The 24,047-nt window shown below is 46.4% G+C and overlaps 1 protein-coding gene across 1 annotated transcript in view; it reads right to left on the reverse strand.

The window, feature by feature from the left end:
* Positions 1 to 24,047, reverse strand: part of LOC126215210 (carbonic anhydrase 2-like) — a 223,079-nt gene that overhangs the window by 21,204 nt on the left and 177,828 nt on the right. Inside the window, exon 4 of the mRNA XM_049941874.1 lies at positions 318 to 456. Coding sequence (XP_049797831.1) covers positions 318 to 456 — 139 coding nt within the window. The remainder of the gene's footprint in view (positions 1 to 317; positions 457 to 24,047) is intronic.

The following is a 24,047-nucleotide window of genomic DNA, read 5'->3' on the forward strand; positions in this document are numbered from 1 at the left end:
GCAAGATGATACGGCATTTTGTCAGCGGACCCTGGAAACGTAAGCACACGATCACTGCCTAACTTACAGGCTGCTGTGGGGGAGAGGCAACGTGTAGGGGAAACAAGCCGTCCCCTCCCTTTTTCTCTCAGAGCAGGCGCCACAGTGGAATTAACACTGGCTACTGCAACGCTACAGCGTGTCGTGTTGTTTAGTAGCTTAAGTTGGCACTGCTGCGTATTCCTTCGCATACACATTACCTAGTGGCGGCTTGTGCCCTGCAGCTAGCAGCGGAGAAGCTTCGCCTGCCCGACTGGTGTGGAAGAGTGGTTGGTTACCTGTGGTTGTTGATGGTGTCCTCGCTGCCCACGGAGTCGTTGACTCCCCAGTGGAAGTGCAGCTGGGCGAACTCGTAGTCTCCCCGCAGTGGGCCGCCAGAGAGCACGGCCGGCTCGGATGTGTTGAACTGCACCAGCACTGCAAAACACGGCGACATGAGTTCTCCGCTCTTTTCTCTGTGCGTCCATGGCCGTTGTGGATCTGAGAATTTGGTAGACCTCGCAGTCGCCGAACAAGTATCCAGCATGAAGACAAGGTTAACTGTGTGGTTTAACCCTTTTGTGAGCCGTGGGAAACATGCTTACCACTACAATGAACTCGCTCCTAGTCCCGTGGGATTCACAGTTCCCACCTCTGTACGATGCTGCCACCTAGTGAACAGTATAAGGTACTACTTCCAATCGGAAGTTCCCGCCGTTTTTGCTGTACCTTCGCGCAGAGGCATTGTACAGCTGAGTGTTGCTCTGTAGAGGAGCCTTTCAGTGCTGTTTGCGTGACATTTTGTGATTTTTTCCTCAAAGCTATAGTATAAGGTAAATACTTTTGATTTACCCAAATTTATGAAGGAAAACGTAAAATTGGAACGAGGAGAATTCCAGTTTGAAACAAAAGGAGCCATTTCTGCAGTAAAATGGATGGATAACCGTCCAGTCACTTTCCTGTTCTCAATTCATGACCCATGAGAAACAGCCACAGTGAAAATGAAAAACAAGGATGGTACTAGTACAGAGATTTCTTGTCCTGAAGTTGTGGCAGAATACAACAAAATAATGGGTGGTGTCGATAAGTTTGATAAATTACGAGAAAGGTATGCTATTGGCAGACGTTCTGTAAAATGGTGGCACAAGATATTTTATTTCCTGGTGGACGTTGCTATAGTGAACAGTTTTATCCTGTGGAAAATAAGTAAAAGAGAAAGTGGACAGCATGATCAGCGCACATACAGGATCCATCTAGCCAGACAATTGCTCACTGGCTTCTCATCCCACAAAAGGCGTGGACAAAAACCTGTCTTTCTGGCAAAAAGGGGTAAAGTACCTGAAGAGCTTCGTGATGTGGCTGTAGGGGAGCATCAACCCATTTTAGGAGAAACCTACTGGACGTGCCGTCATTGTAGTACCAAAGCTGCGGAAAAGAGCACATGCTGTGTTTGTACATGTTGTCAAATACCACTTTGCATAGACCCATGTTTCAGAAAATTTCATGGTAAGTAATTGTGAACAAATATTGTAACAAGAGAAGTAAATTTATCATATAAATATGACATACATTGAAAAAGTTGTTTTTGTCATTTAACTCCAAGGAAGGGCAGTGGGAAGAATACTTCCCACCTTGTTGTGTGACCTCACTTTCACAGTTGGAGCAAATTTGATATTCGGTATGATAAATGTACCTATCTGTTAACTACTATCTGCTCTCCATTCATTAAAAAAAACTGCTCAATAATTTTGCCCACGAAAGGGTTAACAGCGCAATTCGGATAATCCTCAGGAAGCAAAGGCAGTTTCACTCGCGGTACAAGAAAGATCGGGAGAATGAGGACAGGCAAAAGTTAGTAGAGATTCGTGCTGCTGTAAAATGAGCGATACGCCAAGCATTCAACCACTACCACCGTCATACCTTAGCAAAAGATCTTGCTGAAAACCCTAGGAAATTCTGGTCTTATGTAAAATCGGTAAGCGGGTCGAAGGCTTCCATCCAGTCACTCACTGACCAATCTGGCCTGGCAACGGAAGACAGCAAAACGAAAGCTGAAATTTTAAATTTAGCATTTGAGAAATCTTTCACGCCGGAGGATCGTACAAACATACCGACGTTTGAGTCTCGTACAGATTCCCCTATGGAGGACATGCGTTCGGCGGTGGTAAAGGCGCGGGGCGCGTCCAAATGGTTCAAATGGCTCTGAGCACTATGGGACTCAACTGCTGAGGTCATTAGTCCCCTAGAACTTAGAACTACTTAAACCTAACTAACCTAAGGACATCACAAACATCCATGCCCGAGGCAGGATTCGAACCTGCGACCGTCGTGGTCTTGCGGTTCCAGACTGCAGCGCCTTTAACCGCACGGCCACTTCGGCCGGCGGGGCGCGTCCACCCCGTCCGCGACGTGGAGGCACGTACATCGATTCGGCACGCGCACTAACGACCTGCTTACTTGCCTTTCGTTAAATGGCACAGCCAGTGGTGAGCGAACGTGCCTTGCAAGGTCGCCGACGGCGCGCGGGAGTACTCAGCGTATTAAAGCAGCCGACGAAGGCAAACACTGAGACCGGCGTCGCAGCCGCAGCAGGAAATTAGCGACGGGGAGGAATCGAGCGACTGCAAAGACGTGGCGCGGTTAACACACTCTGACGGAAGCAGCTTGGTCGGACGCTAGCAAACTGCTACTACGACATTTCCATCTCTGTAGCGTATGTCGATTAAAATTTCATCCTTAAGCGAACTCATACGATGCGCTCTGGGCTAGATAATGGTAAGACCCATTAAGCTGATTTTGCACGAGAGACGCACAATTACGATAAGAAATTCCAACACCAAGAAATAATCAACGTCGTCGTTGTTGTGGTCTTCAGTCCTGAGACTGGTTTGATGCAGCTCTCCATGCTACTCTATCCTGTGCCAGCTTCTTCATCTCCCAATACCTATTGCAACCTACATCCTTCTGAATCTGCTTAGTGTATTCATCTCTTGCGCTCCCTCTACGATTTTTACCGTCCACGCTGCCCTCCAATACTAAATTGGTGATTCCTTGATGCCTCAGAACATGTCCTACCAACCGATCCCTTCTTCTAGTTTAGTTGTGCCACAAACTTCGCTTCTCCCCAATCCTGTTCAATACCTCCTCATTAGTTATATAATCTACCCATCTAATCTTCAGCATTCTTCTGTAGCACCACATTTCGAAAGCTTCTATTCTCTTCTTGTCCAAACTATTTATCGTCCATGTTTCACTTCCATACATGGCTACACTCCATGCTAATACTTTCAGAAACGACTTCCTGACACTTAAATCCATACTCGATGTTAACAAATTTCTCTTCTTCAGAAACGCTTTCCTTGCCATTGCCAGTCTACATTTTATATCCTCTCTACTTCGATCATCATCAGTTATTTTACTCCCCAAATAGCAAAACTCCTTTACTACTTTAAGTGTCTCATTTCCTAATCTAATTCCCGCAGCATCACCTGATTTAATTCGACTACATTCCATTATCCTCGTTTTGCTTTTGTTGATGTTCATCTTATATCCTCCTTTCAAGACAATATCCATTCCGTTCAGCTGCTCTTCCAAGCCCTTTACTGTATCTGAAAGAATTACAATGTCATCGGCGAACCTCAAAGTTTTTATTTCTTCTCCATGGATTTTAATACCTACTCCGAATTTTTCTGTTGTTTCCTTTACTGCTTACTCAATATACAGATTGAATAACATTGGGGAGAGGCTACAACCCTGTCTCACTCCCTTCCCAACCACTGCTTCCCTTTCATGTCCCTCGACTCTTATAACTGCCATCTGGTTTCTGTACAAATTGTAAATAGCCTTTCGCTCCCTCTATTTTACCCCTGCCACCTTCAGAGTTATCAAATTGCGAAAACACTTTCGTCTAGGTAACGTACGTAAGTGATGAACGTTGCAAGATCACTGGTTAATGTAAGAGCGAGATAAGCCACTGAAAACGCTGGTACATTATAGCCGGTGTAACCGCTGGAATGTTGAGTGCAAGTATGCAGACGTGCATGCATTGTGCTGTAGAGGTGCCAGATGTCATTCTCTGGGATGGACTTCCATGCCTGTTGCACTTGGTCTGTCAGTACAGGGACGCTTAACGCTGTTTGTGGATGACGCTGCAGTTGTCGTCCGATGACGTCCCATACGTGCTGGATGGAGACACACCTGGTGTCGAGCAGGCCAAGTCCACAGGTCGACACTCTTTAGAGCATGCTGGCTTTCAACAACGGTATGTGGACGAGCGTTATTCTGTTGGAAAACACCCCTGGAATATTATTGATGAATGGCAGCACAACAGGTAGGATTTGCAGTCTGGGTGCGTGGGATAAGCACGAGGGTGCTCCTGGTGTCATACGAAATAGCACCCCAGATCATAATTCCAGGTGTAGGATCGGTGCGCCTAGCATACTGAAAGACTACCGTCAAACCTCCTTGCCTAGGGACGCCAGATGAAAGTTGATGTCGTCAAGTCCTGAATGAAAATTGCACAACGGATAACTGGGGAGGGGAGCTTGAGAGCGCTACCTAGAGAGCGTGCCCTTTCTGTGCGATACTAGGCAAGGGGCTGGAGGGCTCACACGCTGATGTGTGGGTCCCTGCATTCTATATATTTTATTTTAAATGAGTTCCTTTAACTTGACTCCTTTGTGATTTTTAGGGTATGTTAAAGATTGATGCCAATTGATTACCTATTTATTTTAAACATTATCACTCGAGTTTACAGCGATTGCAGCAATTGTTCCAGTTTACGGATATTACAATTTTTACAACTTATAAGCTCGGGTATATTATATACTAATCTGCACACACATTTCTACGGGCAAGACGGAATTGCGTTGGCCAAATGTATACCACCAAAGTCTCCCAATATTTTACATGGGACATCGACTATGTGAGGAGGATAGCGGGCAAACTGGGGACCAGATACATTAACACAGGGGGTCGAATTTCCGAAATTAAACGAGAACATTCATTTCCTTACACAATCCGAAGCTGGAAATAAAAGAATTAGTGCAAATATTCAAATAACTCTCTTCCAAGCGTGAACATTGAGACAGACGCACTGAGGGCACGTCTGCTCACTTACCCGTCTTCTTTAACACTCCCAGAATATCGCGTGCACCCGGAGGTCTTCCTGGGCCCCGGTGGAGGGGATGGTCGAACCACTTGGCCATGACCAACCTCTCCACCCAAATCTTGTGACACTGGAAAGTCTGACTTTCACCTGCCTGTGCTGTCTCTCTGATCCCCTACCCAGGAGTAAGGTTGGCACTACTATACTACAGAACTACTTCCCAGCCGCGCAGGATTAGCCGAGCGGTCTAAGGCGCTGCAGTCATGGACTGTGCGGCTGGTAACGGCGGAGGTTGGAGTTCTCCCTCGGGCATGGGTGTGTGTGTTTGTCCGTAGGACAATTTAGGCTAAGTAGTGTGTAAGCTTAGGGACTGATGACCTTAGCAGTTAAGTCCTATAAGATTTCACACACACACAACTACTTCCCAACTAAGATTTGGCCACGCTTTATGGAAAGGTGTGAGGAGGATTAGGAAAGTTCATGTGCAGATTCACATTCACGTACAAGAAATGCATAACACACGACGCATATAATAAGTATTATGATGCCTGACACATTTCTTTTCCACTCGTCCACATGGGTTCTGCTGCACCCGCGGCCGGCAGCGTCGTGCAATAAAATTGGCGGCGGAGCCGCCTCCGTCTGTATTTCCCGGTGCGAGCGAGCAGCGAAACCTGCTGCTTATGCAGCGGAAACTACTGTACCGTTTCAATACTGATAGGCTGACTGCAGGCCCTCAAATGGCCTCCTCCTAACCAACACAGGGCCATCACTAGCACCGAGGCAGTATCATCAGAAAACACAACAGACCTCCATCCTGCCCTCCAGTGAGCTTTCGCTTGACCACACTCTAGTTGCAAATGGCGGTGGTTTGGGGTGAATGGAATGCCCGTTACAGGACGTGTGGCTCGGAGCTATCCTTTAAGTAACCGATTTGTAACAGTTCGTTATTCCATTGTGGTGCCAAGAGCTGCTCAAATTGCTGCTGACGATGCAGTACGATGCGCAAGAACCACACGCCGAACAAGATCGTCTTCCCTCTCGGTAGTGCCACGTGGCAGTCCCAAGCCCGGTCTTGTCCCGTGACCACCGCTGCCAGCAGTCATGTACAGTGGCCACATTCCTGCCAAGTCTTTCTGCAGTATCGTAGAAGGAACAATCAGTTTCTCATTACCCTATTACACGACTCTGTTCAAACTCAGTGAGGTGCTGATAATGGAATCTTAGTCGCCTTGAAGGCATTCTTGACCAAATTCAAATCATCACGTCCAATGAACTCGAATACGTGATTTTCAACGTCATTGCGACTGACTGGAATACTCTCTTTAAAATTCTGAAGTTGGCAGGGGTAAAATCAGGGAGCGAAAGGCTATTTACAGTTTGTACAGAAACCAGATGGCAGTTATAAGAGTCGAGGGGCATGAAAGGGATGCAGTGGTTGGGAAGGGAGTGAGACAGGGTTGTAGCCTATCCCCGATGTTATTCAATCTGTATATTGAGCAAGCAGTCAAGGAAACAAAAGAAAAATTCGGAGTAGGTATTAAAATCCATGGAGAAGAAATAAAAACTTTGAGGTTTGCCGATGACATGGTAATTCTGTCAGAGACAGCAAAGACCTGGAAGAGCAGTTGAACGGAATGGACAGTGTCATGAAAGGAGGGTATGAGATGAACATCAACAAAAGCAAGACGAGAATAATGGAATGTATTCGAATTAAGTCGGGTGATGCTGAGGGAATTAGATTAGGAAATGAGACACTTAAAGTAGTAAAGGAGTTTTGCTATTTGAGGAGCAAAATAACTGATGATGGTCGAAGTAGAGAGGATATAAAATGTAGACTGGCAATGGCTAGGAAATCGTTTCTGAAGAAGAGAAATTTGTTAACATCGAGTATAGATTTAAATGTCAGGAAGTCGTTTCTGAAAGTATTTGTGTGGAGTGGAGCCATGTATGGAAGTGAAACATGGACGATAAATAGTTTGGACAAGAAGAGAATAGAAGCTTTCGAAATGTGGTGCTGCAGAAGAATGCTGAAGATTAGATGGGTAGATCATATAACTAATGAGGAGGTATTGAATAGAATTGGGGAGAAGAGGAGTTTGTGGCACAACTTGGCAAGAAGAAGGGACCGGTTGGTAGGACACATTCTGAGGCATCGAAGGATCACAAATTTAGCATTGGAGGGCTGCGTGGAGGGTAAAAATCGTAGAGGGAGACCAAGAGATGAATACACTAAACAGATTCAGAAGGATGTAGGTTGCAGTACGTACTGGGAGATGAAGAAACTTGCACAGGATAGGGTAGCATGGAGAGCTGCATCAAACCAGTCTCAGGACTGAAGACCACAACAACAACAACAGCGGCTTTACTAGCGCCGCTCTAATGCGACTTGTGTGAAATCTGAACAAACACACCTACCAACTTCCGTTTATGTCACACAACTCTTTCTTGGTCTTGCGATACCTTTTCCGTCAGTGTATTTAGGTCACTTAACCATACCTGTTTGTTAGATGTGTGAAGTGTATCACAACACACGGTGATATGCGTGTCCGCCTTGTCCGTTTCCTCGTCGCCTCCAGAGACAGACAACTGTAGACAGAGGGAGGCAGCGCACTGTTATAGTCGGGAGCTCCGATTCACTCGCCAGCGAACCTGCTGTCCAGCTCTAGTCTTGCTAGGTACTCTCGATGAGTGGAATTAAGGAAGTAAACAGAAAGAAACGCGAGACCGAAGAAGCTGCTGCACAGTGGTCTGCGGAAGACGGCGAGATACAAGGCGCTACGTGCTGTCTTGCCGTAAAGCGGCTCTAACTCCCCTCAGCCTGCGATGCACCTGGGCTGTAGGCAACTCAAACAACTGGTGTTCGGTGATGGGTAGCATACATAACAGGCGAAGCATATTTTCATATCTTCGAAAATTATGCATCGCTAGGCCACTCGTATTCATCATTGCTGCCCGTTTAAATATTTTGTCCCTCTACGATATCCTTCACGCCAAGAATGACTATTACCCGGATCTTAACGGCATTTGCTTGTAAAAATTATTTTTATGAAATATCCTAAAGCTGTGGACAGTGATACATCTGAAATTATCATTTTTAAATATTGTCCCTCAGTTCTCAAAAACGGCAGCGTACAGTCGGAATATAACGGTCCTCAGCTGACCGAAGCAGCCACGTCGAATTCTAAAGCGCAACAGTGACGACCTCCCGCGATACCGAGACCATACATTTCGTGTTTGTCACCCGAGTCGATATCCGCAAAGTTTCCATGTACTGTAGGACATTATTTGTTCTTTTAAAAGTATATACACCATCTATGTTTACTTTTTGTTGTGACTATGCAAGACAGCCAAGTCACAATGAGAGGAAGCCGAAAGGCACGCGTTAAGCTCACGCAGATTGGCGTGAGGTCTGGAACAGGACAATGTCTTGAGAATTGCAATAAAGTACGAAAATCTTGTAATACTTAACTTTAATCCATAATTGTAGAACGTCGCTCTTGATGATACATGCTTCACATAATAAATATCAATTGAATACGGCGCCTTGCTAGGTCGTAGCCAATGACTTAGCTGAAGGCTATGCTAACTATCGTCTCGGCAAATGAGAGCGTAGTTGTCAGTGAACCATGGCTATCAACGTCGGCTGTACAACTGGGGCGAGTGCCAGGACGTGTCTCTAGACCTGCCGTGTGGTGGAGCTTGGTCTGCTATCACTGACGGTGGCGACACGCGGGTCCGACGTATACTACCGGACCGCGGCCGATTTGAAAGCTACCACCTAGCAAGTGTGGTGTCTGGCGGTGACACCACACTTTTATACTATAGACAGATTTCATTCCGAAACTTCCTGTCACATTAAAACTGTGTACCGAGCCGAGACTCCAACTTGCACCGTTTCCCTTCGCAGGAAAGTGCTCTGCCGACGGAACTACCCGAGTACTACTCACAGCTCTGCTTTCGACAATGCCTCTTCTCCTGTCTTCAAAACGCGCCCAGCCATCCAGATTTAGGTTTTCCATGAGTCCGCTAGATCGCAGTGGTTAAACCGGTTCCCGTGAGATCACCGAAGTTAAGCGCTGCCGGGCGTGGTCGGCACTTGGATGGGTGACCATCCAGGCTGCCATGCGCTGTTGCCATTTTTCGGGGTGCACTCACCCTCGTGTTGCCAATTGAGGAGTTACTCGACGGAACAGTAGCGGCTTCGGTCAAGAAAACCATCATAACGACCGGGAGAGCGGTGTGCTGACCACACGCCCCTCCTATCCGCATCCTCCACAGAGGATGACACGGCGGTCGGATGGTCCCGGTAGGCCACTCGTGGCCTGACGGCGGAGTGCTAAAATCATTTTATTCTCAAGAACCGATACACGTATCAAGTTGAGGTTTATGTCACATAACTAAATCTATGGTTCGTTGGTCGCGTAAACGTTAAGCTTCTACGTCAATGGAATCAGTAGGTACGACCAGTTACGTCGCATAATTTGATACTCGCAACTCTCTTATTACAACCTATAGGATACTTCCCTTTGACTTAGAATCATGAAATTTGGCAACATGAGAGGTTTCATAGTACAAGTAAAGGAAAAAATATCAAAAAATTATTAATTTTAATTATATCGTACGAAAAAATATTTCTTTTCCCTTTTCTTGACCTGCATCAAACTTGAAATAAAAAATTATCGAATGTCTTGGATTCCCAGGATCGATATCGTGCCATTATCAATGTCGATAACAAGCAAAAATCGTCGAGATTATCGATACCCAGAATGGATTAAACGTCTATGTACATACTTAAGTTTGTACGGAATGTTCCGCCTAAGGGCCCTTTCCACGACCTTCGGATTACCGTAGATTACTCTTTCTGCTACGCCAACAGATGGTTAGATTCCTCCGGGCAAGCCCTGCATACAGTGTGTTTACGTAAGAGGGTACAAAAATTTAACGGGACATAGAGGATGCCCCACTGAACGATTTGAGGTAGGGAACATGGGGTCGGAGAAGCCAGCTTAAGCAGATAATAGGAATAAAATCACATTACTGTGTACTTTTTTATTTACGTTAGTTACAGTTAACTGCAAATGCCGTCACTGACAAAATGAACGTACCATTTGTACTGTATCTTACAAAACGTGCTGAAACTGACGGCAGTCAACCTCAGTGCAAGCGTGACATCGGCGAAATATCCCTGGTGTGTTTCGAATCACATCACAGGCAGATAAAACTCTGACAACTAGTTCCATCTCCGTATCCACTGGGGTCTCATAGACAAGTGACTTTAGATATCCCCATAGGAAGTAATCAAGGGGTTCAGGTCAGGTGACCTCGCAGGCCATGGAATCGGATCTCCCATTCCAATCCAGCGACCAGGAAATACAGCAGTGAGATGGTTGCGAACATCCACAATGAAGCGGTGCACCGTTGTCTTGTATCCACATCCTCACACGAAATTTCTATGGTACGTTCTCCAGCAACTGAGATAGAGCTCTTTGCACTAACCTCAAATACAGGCGGCCATTCAGACTTCCTGGTAATCAGGCTCGCATTCCTTATGTCCTTGCAGGAAATAATGTACATGTAAACTTGTACGCATGATGGTGGTAAATAATCTGGAAAACAGTAACGCTAGGCAAAGCGGTACACAAGTCTACTTCCATATCTCCTTAAGCTGGCTTCTCCGACCCCAAGTTCCCTACCTCCAAATGTTCAGAGGAGCATTCTAATATCCAGTATTCCACAAGTTTAGAGGAAATCAGTGATGTCGAGTAGGTGGCGTGTCCTTGTAAGTATTCGGGAATTCTCTGATATGGCATTGTTTGAAGAGTAACAAACGACAAAGTTGTATAACAAATGTAATGTCACAGTTCAATACCGCGTTTGTAAACTTAAGAGACGACCTTAATAACAATGCTGTGAACTTGTTTTCCTGATAAGTACACTGCCTAACCAAAAGTGAAGCGGCTATAAAACATGGTCCGGTGTGAATGTAACTTCGTATACAGCGTCCTGTTTGTGTGTTGGAGGGGGACTATGAAAAGACCAGAGTTGTAATTGTCTACACGCAGAACGGCCACGAGAGTGTATTGGTGTGATGAAGGCATCCCGCATCTGTTTTCTGTCATGCGGGTTGCCGATGTCGCAGGCGGACGGGACGGACGCCGCAATGTATGTGTGTCTTTCACATTGTTCGCTCAACATCTGACGCTGTTCACGCCACTTATATACCCTAACAGTCTTGCTGTTTAGTGTTGTTACCAGGCCTGTTAGGCTAAGTGCCGTGAACAGCGTCAGATGTTCGACGATCACTGTGAAAGACTCACACACATTGCGGCGTCCGTCCCGTCCGCCTGCGACATCGGCAACCCGCATGACAGAACAGAGATGCGGGTTGCCTTCATCACAGCGAGTGAAACCAAAGCAGATGTTTACGGTACGACAGAGGCCACTGCCGTTGACGAAAACACAGCCTCGTGTCTCAGCCAATGGCCGTCAGGGCCCGCTACCAGAGCACCGGGATCGACAGCTGCGCCAGAGGTCGCGATCAACAAGCGGACTATTTTCCTACGCCACTCACGTTATCGAAAATAATCGCAGAAGATCCATCTGCCAACCGGCCTTGTTAGCCAGCGTACCGCTGGTCAGAAGATCAAGCGTTGCTGCCTCTGGATCACGGGGTCCTGGGATCGATTCCCAGTGGGGTTGGGGATTTTCTCTGCCCAGAGACTGGGTGTTTGTGTTTCCTCATCATTTCGTCATCATCATCATCAGCATCATTCGTGACAGTGGCTCGAATGAATTGTGTAAAAATTGGACTGTGCTAAAATTGGTACTTTGTACGGGCGCCGATGACCGAGCAGTCGAGCGCACCACAAACCAAACAACACCATCACCATTACCTGCTACCTTGAACTTACACCGTAAAAGGCTGGTATGGGACCTCAAATCCCACCGCCGCACCTTCAACATGCACATAGGATAGGACAAATTTAGCGTTACACCAAGACAGTAAGACCGAATTCCACTGGTGACGCTGTACCTCGACCTGCCCAGAAAAAGGCCAGAAGGCTATTAGACATGTCGCCCGGACTTGTAGGGTTCTGCCATCCCAGCCTCAACATCCACGCGTCTCGTCTGCTGGTAGTCCCGGATCGTCAGGAGTCGTAGCTCCGGATTGTAACTCAAGAGTGTAACGGTGGTCAGACCTTCCTGGACAATTTTGTGGTAATGCTGTGCCGATAAATGTCTTGTAGGTTTGTTTCCGTCTTTTCTTTGGTGGAATTTCTCGAGCGAGAGACTTGCGAGGAAAACATTTTGTTATTCTTCTGTTATAAGATCCGAAGTAGGATCCATACTTTGTCTCTTGCTTAAATTGTGTTTTGTTTCGACAGCTTTGTCGACATCAGCAATTTTCTTGTTTATTGATTTTTTCCCGTAAAGAGAGACTGAGGAATATCGTAGGCGTTTTGTCTCTGCTACCTCAGATACAGCACACGTGTCAAGCATTCTTATGAGACAGCGTTATCAGCACCTGAGAGAGTTCTAAAGGGGTTTGATTGTGGGTTTCTATTTGGCTAGCTTGTCCAGTCGTGGAGTATCCACATTCGTGGGTCTTTTGAATGTGACAGTGGCCCCATGTTGAACTGCATGGGAATTTAAGGGCAGTGATGCTCCTCGTGAAGGTTCCGGTTGACCACGTCTGGTCACCACAAGGGATGGTTGTCATATTGTGCACCAAGTACATCGTAACCGCTTCACATATGCGTTCACTATCCGAGAACAAGTAATGGACTACGTGCAACATTTCTGTCTCATCCCGCACCATCGATCGGACACTAGCCGGACTATAGAACTAAAATCCGGTGCGTCGTCTACCGTCAACAGGGCAACACGAGCGGATGCGTTAGGAGTGATATTGTGACCGGTAAGCGTGCATAGCTGATGGGAGGCGTTCCATCGCGGTCGTGCACTACCCAGGACGACTTGGCGAAGTGCCCCGTTATTCCAGTGTTTTAGAGAGACACAGTGGTGTTACTCCTGCCATTATGCTGTGGGGAGGCATTGGGTGTGATTTCATGTTGAGGGAGCTCTGATGGAGAAATAGAATGTCACAGGAATCCTGTGTAAAGGATGAGCCAGTCGGTAGAAAAATTTTAATTTATTTTATTAGCTCCCAGAGGTAACATCATTTTTCCATTACGGCGAAGCCACGGCTGGCAGTGTTGGCTGCCTGTAAATTCTTTCGTCGCACAGTCTAGCAACAGGAGGTCAGCAACGAGGAAGGGCACGTTGACCACGCGCTTCCCTCGTGTGCTGACGAGAGTACGCTATGCGGAGGCGTCGCTGAGCAGGCGATGCTCTGGAAAGTTCCATGCTGCCTGCACGGTTTCCTCGATCCCGACCAATCAGGGCAGAGGAAGATATGTGGTGCGTCGAATATACCCGGCCGCCTGTCGCCGGGCCCGCACTCTTGTTTTCTTGCTCTCCTGTGAGTCTGACGCACGCCCTGTAGCAGTGTAGATCTTCCCGCTTCTCCCGATGCTGCAGCACTGTGGACTTAGTTTTCACAGACACCAACCTTCGCCGTACTTTACCTTGTGGCTCACCCTCACCTCCCTTGGCCCAACCTCCCTATAGCACAGCTTTTGCCAATAAATGGCCTTACAAAAGTAACTTTCTCCTTCTCTTTCCATAACGCTCCTCACCTTCCACTTCCAGCCTTGCGCCATCCTGAACAGCTGCATCATCACATGCTTCCTCTCATACAGTAGTATCGTGATGCCATTTTTCAACAGGACAATGCCAACTGCACTGTCTGCATGATGAAGAGGTACTCCCATAGCCAGGAAGATCCCCGTCTCGAATGTCAGCTCTGTCCCAGTAGCGTTATCCAGGATAACCAGTTACAGATGGTTCCTTTGAAAGATCACGGCTGACTTCCTTCCCTGAACTGATGCGGCTGATGACCCTGCTGTTTGGTCCCCTCCCCCAAAATCAACCAATCAACCAACGATTACAACAGTCATGGGCCACCTTGCTTCAGGCGAAGGTACTGTTTTATCACACTCGTCCCAACGGAATGAGAGCATGCAAGGAGACAAGAAGGGGTCCATCGTCATACTTAAGTGAGGCGACACAGCCAAGTTCTTTGTAACTTAACTCGATTTTGTAGTGACCAAAATAAAATCATTTATCCCCTCGATAACGACACGAGCATCAACTGGTTTAGTTTAGTTTAGTTATGTCATGATCCGTAGATCATTTTTACGATTATTTTATCGATATGATGTGGAACTAGTCAGATTACAAGATATATATACACACACACATGAATAGTGCTAATATTAATATGACTGAAAGTTTTAGTTCTACACATGCAAGTATTTAGGGCTTGTACTATTTGGTGGATAAATGTGTAGATAGCATTCTCAGTCGAGTAACCCTTCCGGAATCCGAACTGTGACATGCTGAGTAAATTATTTTCACTTAAATGTGAGACTGCTCTCGAATACATAACTTTTTCGAACATTTTAGAAAATGAAGTCATCAATGAGGTTGGTCTATAATTATTTAAGTCTCTCTTGTCCCCTTTCTTATGAAGAGGTTTGACAATTGCGTATTTCAGTGTCTGGAAAAATTCCCTGTGCCAGCGAAGCGTTACACTTATCACTAATGACTCCACTTATTAAATTAGAACAACACTTCAAAATTCTGTTAGAGACTCCATGAACACCTCATGAGCTCTTGTTTCTCAGTATATTTGTAATTCCCTTTATTTCATAGGGGGATGTTGGTGCTATTTCTATTCCTGTGGAATGACATTTTTAACATATTTTTTTGCTGCTTCAAATGAACTCTTTAACTCTATTTTTGCTGTTACATTCAGATAGTGATTGCTGGCAACCATCATGCAAAGACTGGCTAAACGAAGTACAGAATATGGTCTTGAAATCAACAATGAATAGACCGAACTGATGATTGTAGATAGAGCTAATGACAACAGACCTGATATCGCAAGAACTGCTGGTTACGAAATCGTCAACCGCTTCGAGTATTTGGGATCTGTTACCAGCCTGAGATCCTTAGGTGCATTCAGATTGCGACACACTCTACAGCAAAACCTGCTCGTATATGGAAGACACCTGCGTCGCTGCCAAGAGAATGCCCACCCTCGTCAGAAGTCTATAATCTTCCCTATCGCGAACTACGTAGCTGCAACTTGTACGATGGAGAGCTGATCGTCGTAGGATTAATGCTCTGGAAATGAAGTGCTATAGCAAATTATCTCGAACGTCATGGACAGCACATCATACTAATTAATCGATCTTGAGGCTGCTCGGCATCGGAGCAACACAGTCAACTCTTGTCAACAAATATCAGTCAAAATACACGGGAGTCCAAAATTAAAGCAACAAAAAAAAATTAAGCAATGTTGCGTTTATTTTGCCACAGAACAGTATAAACAGGCGACAGTAAAGTAGAAACACTGTTAAGAATACAGAATGTAAACAACAGCAACATGCATAACGGTAGACGAAAATGTTCTCAGTTTGTTTTTTCAACTTTATGGATTTGCACGCACATTCCATCAACTGGTTAATGTGCTCAGTATGGGGTGTGAATACCTCGGGCAGCAGTACGGGCCTGACAACGACGGGGCATGCTGTGAATGACGTCATCAATCTCATGTTGAGGCAGTAACGCCCAGTCTTCTTGCAGAGCTGCTCATAAGTGGCTAGGGGATGCTGAAGTGATACAAGCCGTCTCCCTAGTGCATCGCAGACATGCTCTATGGGATTCAAATCGGGAGAGTTAGTAGGCCACACCATATGTGCAATATTTTCTGTTTCCAAGAAAACATCAACCTCCCATGCTCTATGAGGTCTAGCATTATCGTCCATCAGTATGAAGTCTGGGTTCACCGCATCTCATAACAACCGCACATGAGACCCCAAGGTCTCATGACAGCACTTAACCCTGCCAATTCACCTGTACAATTTCATGAAGAGGTCGTCGAGTAGTCAACATAATCTCTGCTCACACCATTAGGAATCTTCCTCCTTATCGGTATCCTTCCACAATGTCTGGGTCCCAAAATCGTGTGCCCTTCAGGTGCAAATCCGTCAAAAATCACTCTCCAGAGCAAATCGGGACTCATCCGTTCGACCATCCAGGTGGCATGTTGATGGCTCCACTCTAGACGCCCTTTCTGTGAAGGCGCGTCAGAGGTTCACGTACAGAGGTCTGTGACAATAAAGACCACTTTGCTGAAGTCTTCTGTACGCCGTTTGCCTCGATACAAGATGTCCAGTGGATGCTGCGAATTCAGGTGCCAGTTACCACGAAGCACTAAGGTGGTAGCGTCGTGCCCTTACCGCTCAATAACGGTCCTCTCTTTCTAACGTCACACGTGGTCGGTTCTGCCCTGGTCTTCGGGATACAGTTTCGTTCTCTATAAACTGTCCCCACATCCGAGAAACAGCAGAACGATTCACATTAAGTCATCTGGTCACATCAGTTTGTGATTGTCCTGCTTCCATTCTTCCTATGGCCCTGCACCGCATAGAGTCTGACAGGCGCCTTCTCTTTGCCATACTGCACCGTCTGTGACTGTGAACACAGCGATTCTAGATGTGGGACTACCCGGCAAACACTACCCCGTATGATAGGTGTCCTGACGTCATCGTTGGCGAGGTTGTCTGTTGACCAGAGTGCCATCTTCCGTGCAGCGCGCGCGAATACGGACGTCTGTTGACAGTTCGTGTGATTATCTAGATCTACATCTACATCTACATGGTTACTCCACGATTCATACTTACGTGCCTGGCAGAGGGTTCATCGAACCATTTTCATACTACTTCTCTACCATTCCACTCTCGACTGGCGCATGGGAAAAGGAACCCCTAAGTCTTTCCTTTAGGGCTCTGATTTCTCTTATTTTATTATGATGATCATTTCTCCCTCCGTAGGCGGGTGTCAACAAAATATTTACGCATTCGGAAGAGAAAGTTGGTGATTGAAATTTCGTAAATAGAGCTCGCCGCAAAGAAACCCGCCTTGGTTTCAGTGACTGCCACCCCAACTCGCGTATCATATCGAAATTTCATAAATAGATCTCGCCGCAAACAAAACCGCCTTTGTTTCAGTGACTGCCACCCCAACTCGCGTATCATATCAGTGACACTCTGACCCCTATTGCGCGATAACACGAAACGAGCTGCTCTTCTTTGCACTTTTCCGATGTCCTCCGTCAATCTTACCTGGTAAGGATCCCATACCGCGCAGCAATATTCCAGCAGAGGACGGACAAGTGTAACGTAGGCTGTCTCTTTAGTGGGTCTGTCGCATCTTCTAAGTGTTCTGCCAACAAAGCGCAGTCTTTGTTTCGCCTTCCCCACACTATTAACTATATGGTCTTTCCAATTTAAGTTGCTCGTAATTGTAATTCCTAGGTATTTAGTCGAATTGACAGCCCTTAGATTTGTGCGATTTATCGTATACCCAAAATTTATCGGATATCTCTCAGTACCCATGTGGATGACCTCGCACTTTTCTTTGTTTAGTACTAATTGGCACTTTTCGCACCATACAGAAATTCTCTCTAGATCATTTTATAATTGGAATTGATTGTCTGATGATTTTACTAGATGGTAAATTACAGCGTCATCTGCAAACAATCTAAGGGGGCTGCTCAGAGTATCACCTAGGTCATTTATGTAAATCAGGAACAGCAGAGGGCCCATGGCACTACCTGGCAGGAAAGCCAGATATCACGTCTGTTCTACTCGATGATTTACCGTCTGTCACTACGAACTGTGACATCTCTGAGAGGAAACCACGAATCCAGTCACATAACTGAGACTATATTGCATATGCACGCAATTCGATTAATAGTCGCTTCTGAGGAACGGTATCAAAAGCCTTCTGGAAATCTAGGAATATGGAATCGATCTGAGATCCCTTGTCGACAGTACTCATGACTTCATGGGAATAAAGAGCCAGCTGTGTTGCACAAGAACGATATTTTCTGAATCCGTGTTGGTTATGTATCAATAAGTCATTTTCTTCAAGGTGATTCATAATGTTCGAGTACAGTATATGCTCTAAAACCCTACTGCAAATTGAGGTCAGTGATATGAGTCTGTAATTCAATGTGTTACTCTTATTTGCTTTCTTGAATATTGGTGTGACCTGTGCTACTTTCCAGTTTTTGGAACAGACCTTTCGTCAAGTGAGCGGTTGTATATGATTGCTAAGAAAGGCGCTATCGTGTCTGGATACTCTGAAAGGAACCTGATTGGTATACCATCTGGACCGGAAGACTTGCCTTTATTAAGTGATTTGAGCTGTTTCGCAACACCTAAGATACCTAATTTTGTGCCACTCGTGCTAACAGCTCTTCTGGTTTCGAATTGTGGAATACTTACTTCGTCTTCTTTCGTGAAGGAATTGCAGAAAACTGTATTTAGTAACTCCGCTTTAGAGGCACCATCATCGATAACATTTCCATCGCTATCGCGCAGTGACGGTATTGGCTGTGTTTGCCACTGGTGTACAGTGGATTAGACACAGGACGGGGCAATGGCGGATTGTTGCTTTAATTTTGGAGACCAATGTATTTTGGTCACATTGGCAGAGGCCAAGAGGCAATGGAAAGAGGAATGATAGAGGGAAAATTGGACAGCTGTAGACATAGAGGACGCTCGCCATTACGGTAGACAGGACATATTAATAGCCTGCCTGGGATGGTCTTGCAGCAAGCAAGTCACGGTTCCCGAGGCAGAGCTACGTGGAGGCAGATCACCAAGGGGCTTACCACGTGACGGCACTACAGCCTAGAAACGATGGAGAGGCTCCGTTCCCGTCGCAGCCGCAGTGGTCCACAGCCCCACGACGACTACCGCAGTCCACTTCACCCATCCGCCGCCCCTCACCGAACCATTCTTTCAGGGTTATTGTGCGGTTCGGCTCCCGGAGGATCCCCCCGGAATAAGGGGAACCAGCCAGCATTCGCCGAGGTAGATGGAAAACCGCCTAAAAACCATCCACAGACGGGCCGACTCACCGGACCTCGACACAAGTCCGCCGGGCGGATTCCTGCCGGGCACTAGGCGCTCCTTCCCTAATAAGGCGGGCATAAGGTTTTGCTGTCAGACAACTCGAGGTCAGTTTCTGATGCTCCGTTCAGCGGAGGCGAAACACTTATCCGGGACACGGTGGTGTGGTGCTGTGCGCTGATTTGTGCCAGTACAGTGTCAGAGTCAGTGGTGGAGCGATGTGACCGCACACGGGAGATATGAAGGCCGCCAGCTGCAGGTAGAGGTAGAGGAGGTTTTGTGTGTGTGTGTGTGTGTGTGTGTGTGTGTGTGTGTATGAGGCCGTCCGGCGCGTGCCTGGATCCCATTTCCTCGCCGCGCCGTTTTGTCGTACTTTATGTCCGGCGCGCATCAGGTTACGTGTCGACGCTGCAGTCTCGCCGTTAGCCGCTGGCATAACTCCGTGAGCCTCTGCTCTTCCGCTCGCCACGTCGCTAGGCGAGTGCGTTACCTACACTAGCGTGAGGCGGCAATTACAGGGTGACAATTATTGATTTACATAAAAAAAACGTAAATTATACCCGTGTTCATAAATTAAGGATAATTGCAGAACGTGGTGCCACAAAACGGGCACTCATAGGCACATAGGGAACATACACGACACAGATCTGTAAGTGCACGGTATTGGTGATACGTTGAGAAAACCGTTCCGAAACACATGAGCTACTAAACGCCACTGTTTCCTGCGGATGTACCCCGACATCAGTATGGGATATGGTCACCATGCACACGTACACAGGCCGCACAACGGGTTGGCATAATCTGGATCAGGTGGTCGAGCAGCTGCTGGGGTATGGCCACTCATTCTTGCACCAGTGTCTGTCGGAGCTGCTGAAGTGTCGCAGGGGTTTGAAGACGTGCAGCGATACGTCGACCGAGGGCATCCCAGACGTGCTCGATGGGGTTTAGGTCTGGAGAACAGGCAGGTCATTCCATTCGCCTGATATCTGCTGTTTCAAGGTACTCCTACACGATGGCAGCTCGTTGGGGCCGTGCGTAATCATCAATCAGGAGGAAGGTGGGACCCACTGCACCCCTGAAAAGGCGGACATACTGGTGCAAAATGACGTCCCGATACACCTGATCTGTTACAGTTCCTCTGTCAAAGACATGCAGGGGTGTACGTGCACCAATCATAATCCCACCCCACACCATCAAATGATGACCTCCATACCGGTCCCTTTCAAGGACATTAAGGGGTTTGTATCTGGTTCCTGGTTGACGACAGATGAAAACCCGGCGAAAATCACTGTTCAGACTATACCTGGACTCGTCTGTCAACATAACCTGAAACCACTGTTCCAATGACCATGTACTGTGTTCTTGACACTAGGCTTTAGGGGCTCTCCTGTGACCAGTGGTCTATGTAATGCACCTTGCAGGTCTCTGGGCGAATAAACCATGTCTGTTCATAGACTGTGTGTCTGGAGACAACTGTTCCAGTAGCTGCGGTAAGGTTCCGAGCAAGGCTACCTGCATTACTCTGTGGGCGCCTGCAGGCACTGACGGTGAGGTATCGGTCTTCTTGTGGTGTTGTACACTGTGGATGTCCCTTACTGTAGCGCCTGGACACGTTTCCTGTCTGCTGGAATCGTTGCCATAATCTTGGAATCACACTTTGTGGCACACGGAGGGCCCATGCTACGACCTGCTGTTTTTGACCAGCCTCCAGTGTCCCTAGTATCCTACCCCTCATAACGTCATCAATATGTGTTCTTTGAGCCATTTTCAACACACATTCACCATTAGCACGTCTGGAAAAGTCTCCACACTTACTTGCTGCACCGTACTCTGACATGCACCAACACACCTCTGCGTATGTGGACTGCTGTCAATGCCACCGTGGGGCGACCGCAGGTCAAGTGCATCACATCGCCATACACCGAGGTAATTTAAACCCGCAAACCGCCCACCAGAGCGTTGTTTCGCCATGTATCAGCATTATACTTAATTTATCAGCATGAGTGTAGTTACAAACTATGGCATGCACACTCTTCTTCATTCAACATATAAACGTCACTACAGATATTCGGATTTAGGTTGTGACCTGTTCGATATGCCTGCCATCATTGCCGATGACGTGACGCAGACGAATAGGGAAGTTCTGTATGACCCACTGAAGCGTAGGGACATGGGTGGTACCGATGACATACTGAATGGCTAGTTTCATCTCAGCAATGGTTTTGGGGTTATTACATCTACATCTACATCTACATTCATACTCCGCAAGCCACCCAACGGCGTGTGGCGGAGGGCACTTTACGTGCCACTGTCATTACCTCCCTTTCCTGTTCCAGTCGCGTATGGTTCGCGGGAAGAACGACTGTCTGAAAGCCTCCGTGCGCGCTCTGATCTCTCTAATTTTACATTCGTGATCTCCTCGGGAGGTATAAGTAGGGGGAAGCAATATACTCGATACCTCATCCAGAAACGCACCCTCTCGAAACCTGGCGAGCAAGCTACACCGCGATGCAGAGCGCCTCTCTTGCAGAGTCTGCCACTTGAGTTTATTAAACATCTCCGTAACGCTATCACGGTTACCAAATAACCCTGTGACGAAACGCGCCGCTCTTCTTTGGATCTTCTCTATCTCCTCCGTCAACCCGATCTGGTACGGATCCCACACTGATGAGCAATACTCAAGTATAGGTCGAACGAGTGTTTTGTAAGCCACCTCCTTTGTTGATGGACTACATTTTCTAAGCACTCTCCCAATGAATCTCAACCTGGTACTTGCCTTACCAACAATTAATTTTATATGATCATTCCACTTCAAATCGCTCCGCACGCATACTCCCAGATATTTTACAGAAGTAACTGCCACCAGTGTTTGTTCCGCTATCATATAATCATACAATCATACAATAAAGGATCCTTCTTTCTATGTATTCGCAATACATTACATTTGTCTATATTAAGGGACAGTTGCCACTCCCTGCACCAAGTGCCTATCCGCTGCAGATCTTCCTGCATTTCGCTACAATTTTCTAATGCTGCAACTTCTCTGTATACTACAGCATCATCCGCGAAAAGCCGCATGGAACTTCCAACACTATCTACTAGGTCATTCATATATATTGTGAAAAGCAATGGTCCCATAACACTCCCCTGTGGCACGCCAGAGGTTACCTTAACGTCTGTAGACGTCTCTCCATTGATAACAACATGCTGTGTTCTGTTTGCTAAAAAATCTTCAATCCAGCCACACAGCTGGTCTGATATTCCGTAGGCTCTTACTTTGTTTATCAGGCGACAGTGCGGAACTGTATCGAACGCCTTCCGGAAGTCAAGAAAAATAGCATCTACCTGGGAGCCTGTATCTAATATTTTCTGGGTCTCATGAACAAATAACGCGAGTTGGGTCTCACACGATCGCTGTTTCCGGAATCCATGTTGATTCCTACATAGTAGATTCTGGGTTTCCAAAAACGACATGATACTCGAGCAAAAAACATGTTCTAAAATTCTACAACAGATCGACGTCAGAGATATAGGTCTATAGTTTTGCGCATCTCCTCGACGACCCTTCTTGAAAACTGGAACTACCTGTGCTCTTTTCCAATCATTTGGAACCCTCCGTTCCTCTAGAGACTTGCGGTACACGGCTGTTAGAAGGGGGGCAAGTTCTTTCGCGTACTCTGTGTAGAATCGAATTGGTATCCCGTCAGGTCCAGTGGACTTTCCTCTGTTGAGTGATTCCAGTTGCTTTTCTATTCCTTGGACACTTATTTCGATGTCAGCCATTTTTTCGTTTGTGCGAGGATTTAGAGAAGGAACTGCAGTGCGGTCTTCCTCTGTGAAACAGCTTTGGAAAAAGGTGTTTAGTATTTCAGCTTTACGCGTGTCATCCTCTGTTTCAATGCCATCATCATCCCGGAGTGTCTGGATATGCTGTTTCGAGCCACTTACTGATTTAACGTAAGACCAGAACTTCCTAGGATTTTCTGTCAAGTCTGTACATAGAATTTTACTTTCGAATTCACTGAACGCTTCTCGCATAGCCCTCCTTTCGCTAACTTTGACATCGCTTAGCTTCTGTTTGTCTGAGAGGTTTTGGCTGCGTTTAAACTTGGAGTGAAGCTCTCTTTGCTTTCGCAGTAGTTTCCTAACTTTGTTGTTGTACCACGGTGGGTTTTTCCCGTCCCTCACAGTTTTACTCGGCACGTACCTGTCTAAAACGCATTTTACGATTGCCTTGAACTTTTTCCATAAACACTCAACATTGTCAGTGCCGGAACAGAAATTTTCGTTTTGATCTGTTAGGTGGTCTGAAATCTGCCTTCTATTACTCTTGCTAAACAGATAAACCTTCCTCCCTTTTTTATATTCCTATTAACTTCCATATTCAGGGATGCTACAACGGCCTTATGATCACTGATTCCCTGTTCTGCACTTACAGAGTCGAAAAGTTCGGGTCTGTTTGTTATCAGTAGGTCCAAGATGTTATCTCCACGAGTCGGTTCTCTGTTTAATTGCTCGAGGTAATTTTCGGATAGTGCACTCAGTATAATGTCACTCGATGCTCTGTCCCTACCACCCGTTCTAAACATCTGAGTGTCCCAGTCTATATCTGGTAAATTGAAATCTCCACCTAAGACTATAACATGCTGAGGAAATTTATGCGAAATGTATTCCAAATTTTCTCTCAGTTGTTCTGCCACTAACGCTGCTGAGTCGGGAGGTCGGTAAAAGGAGCCAATTATTAACCCAGCTCGGTTGCTGAGTGTAACCTCCACCCATAATAATTCACAGGAACTATCCACTTCTACTTCACTACAGGATAAACTACTACTAACAGCGACAAACACTCCACCACCGGTTGCATGCAA

Source organism: Schistocerca nitens, chromosome 12 (genome assembly GCF_023898315.1).
Source record: "Schistocerca nitens isolate TAMUIC-IGC-003100 chromosome 12, iqSchNite1.1, whole genome shotgun sequence".
Lineage (NCBI taxonomy): Eukaryota > Metazoa > Arthropoda > Insecta > Orthoptera > Acrididae > Schistocerca > Schistocerca nitens.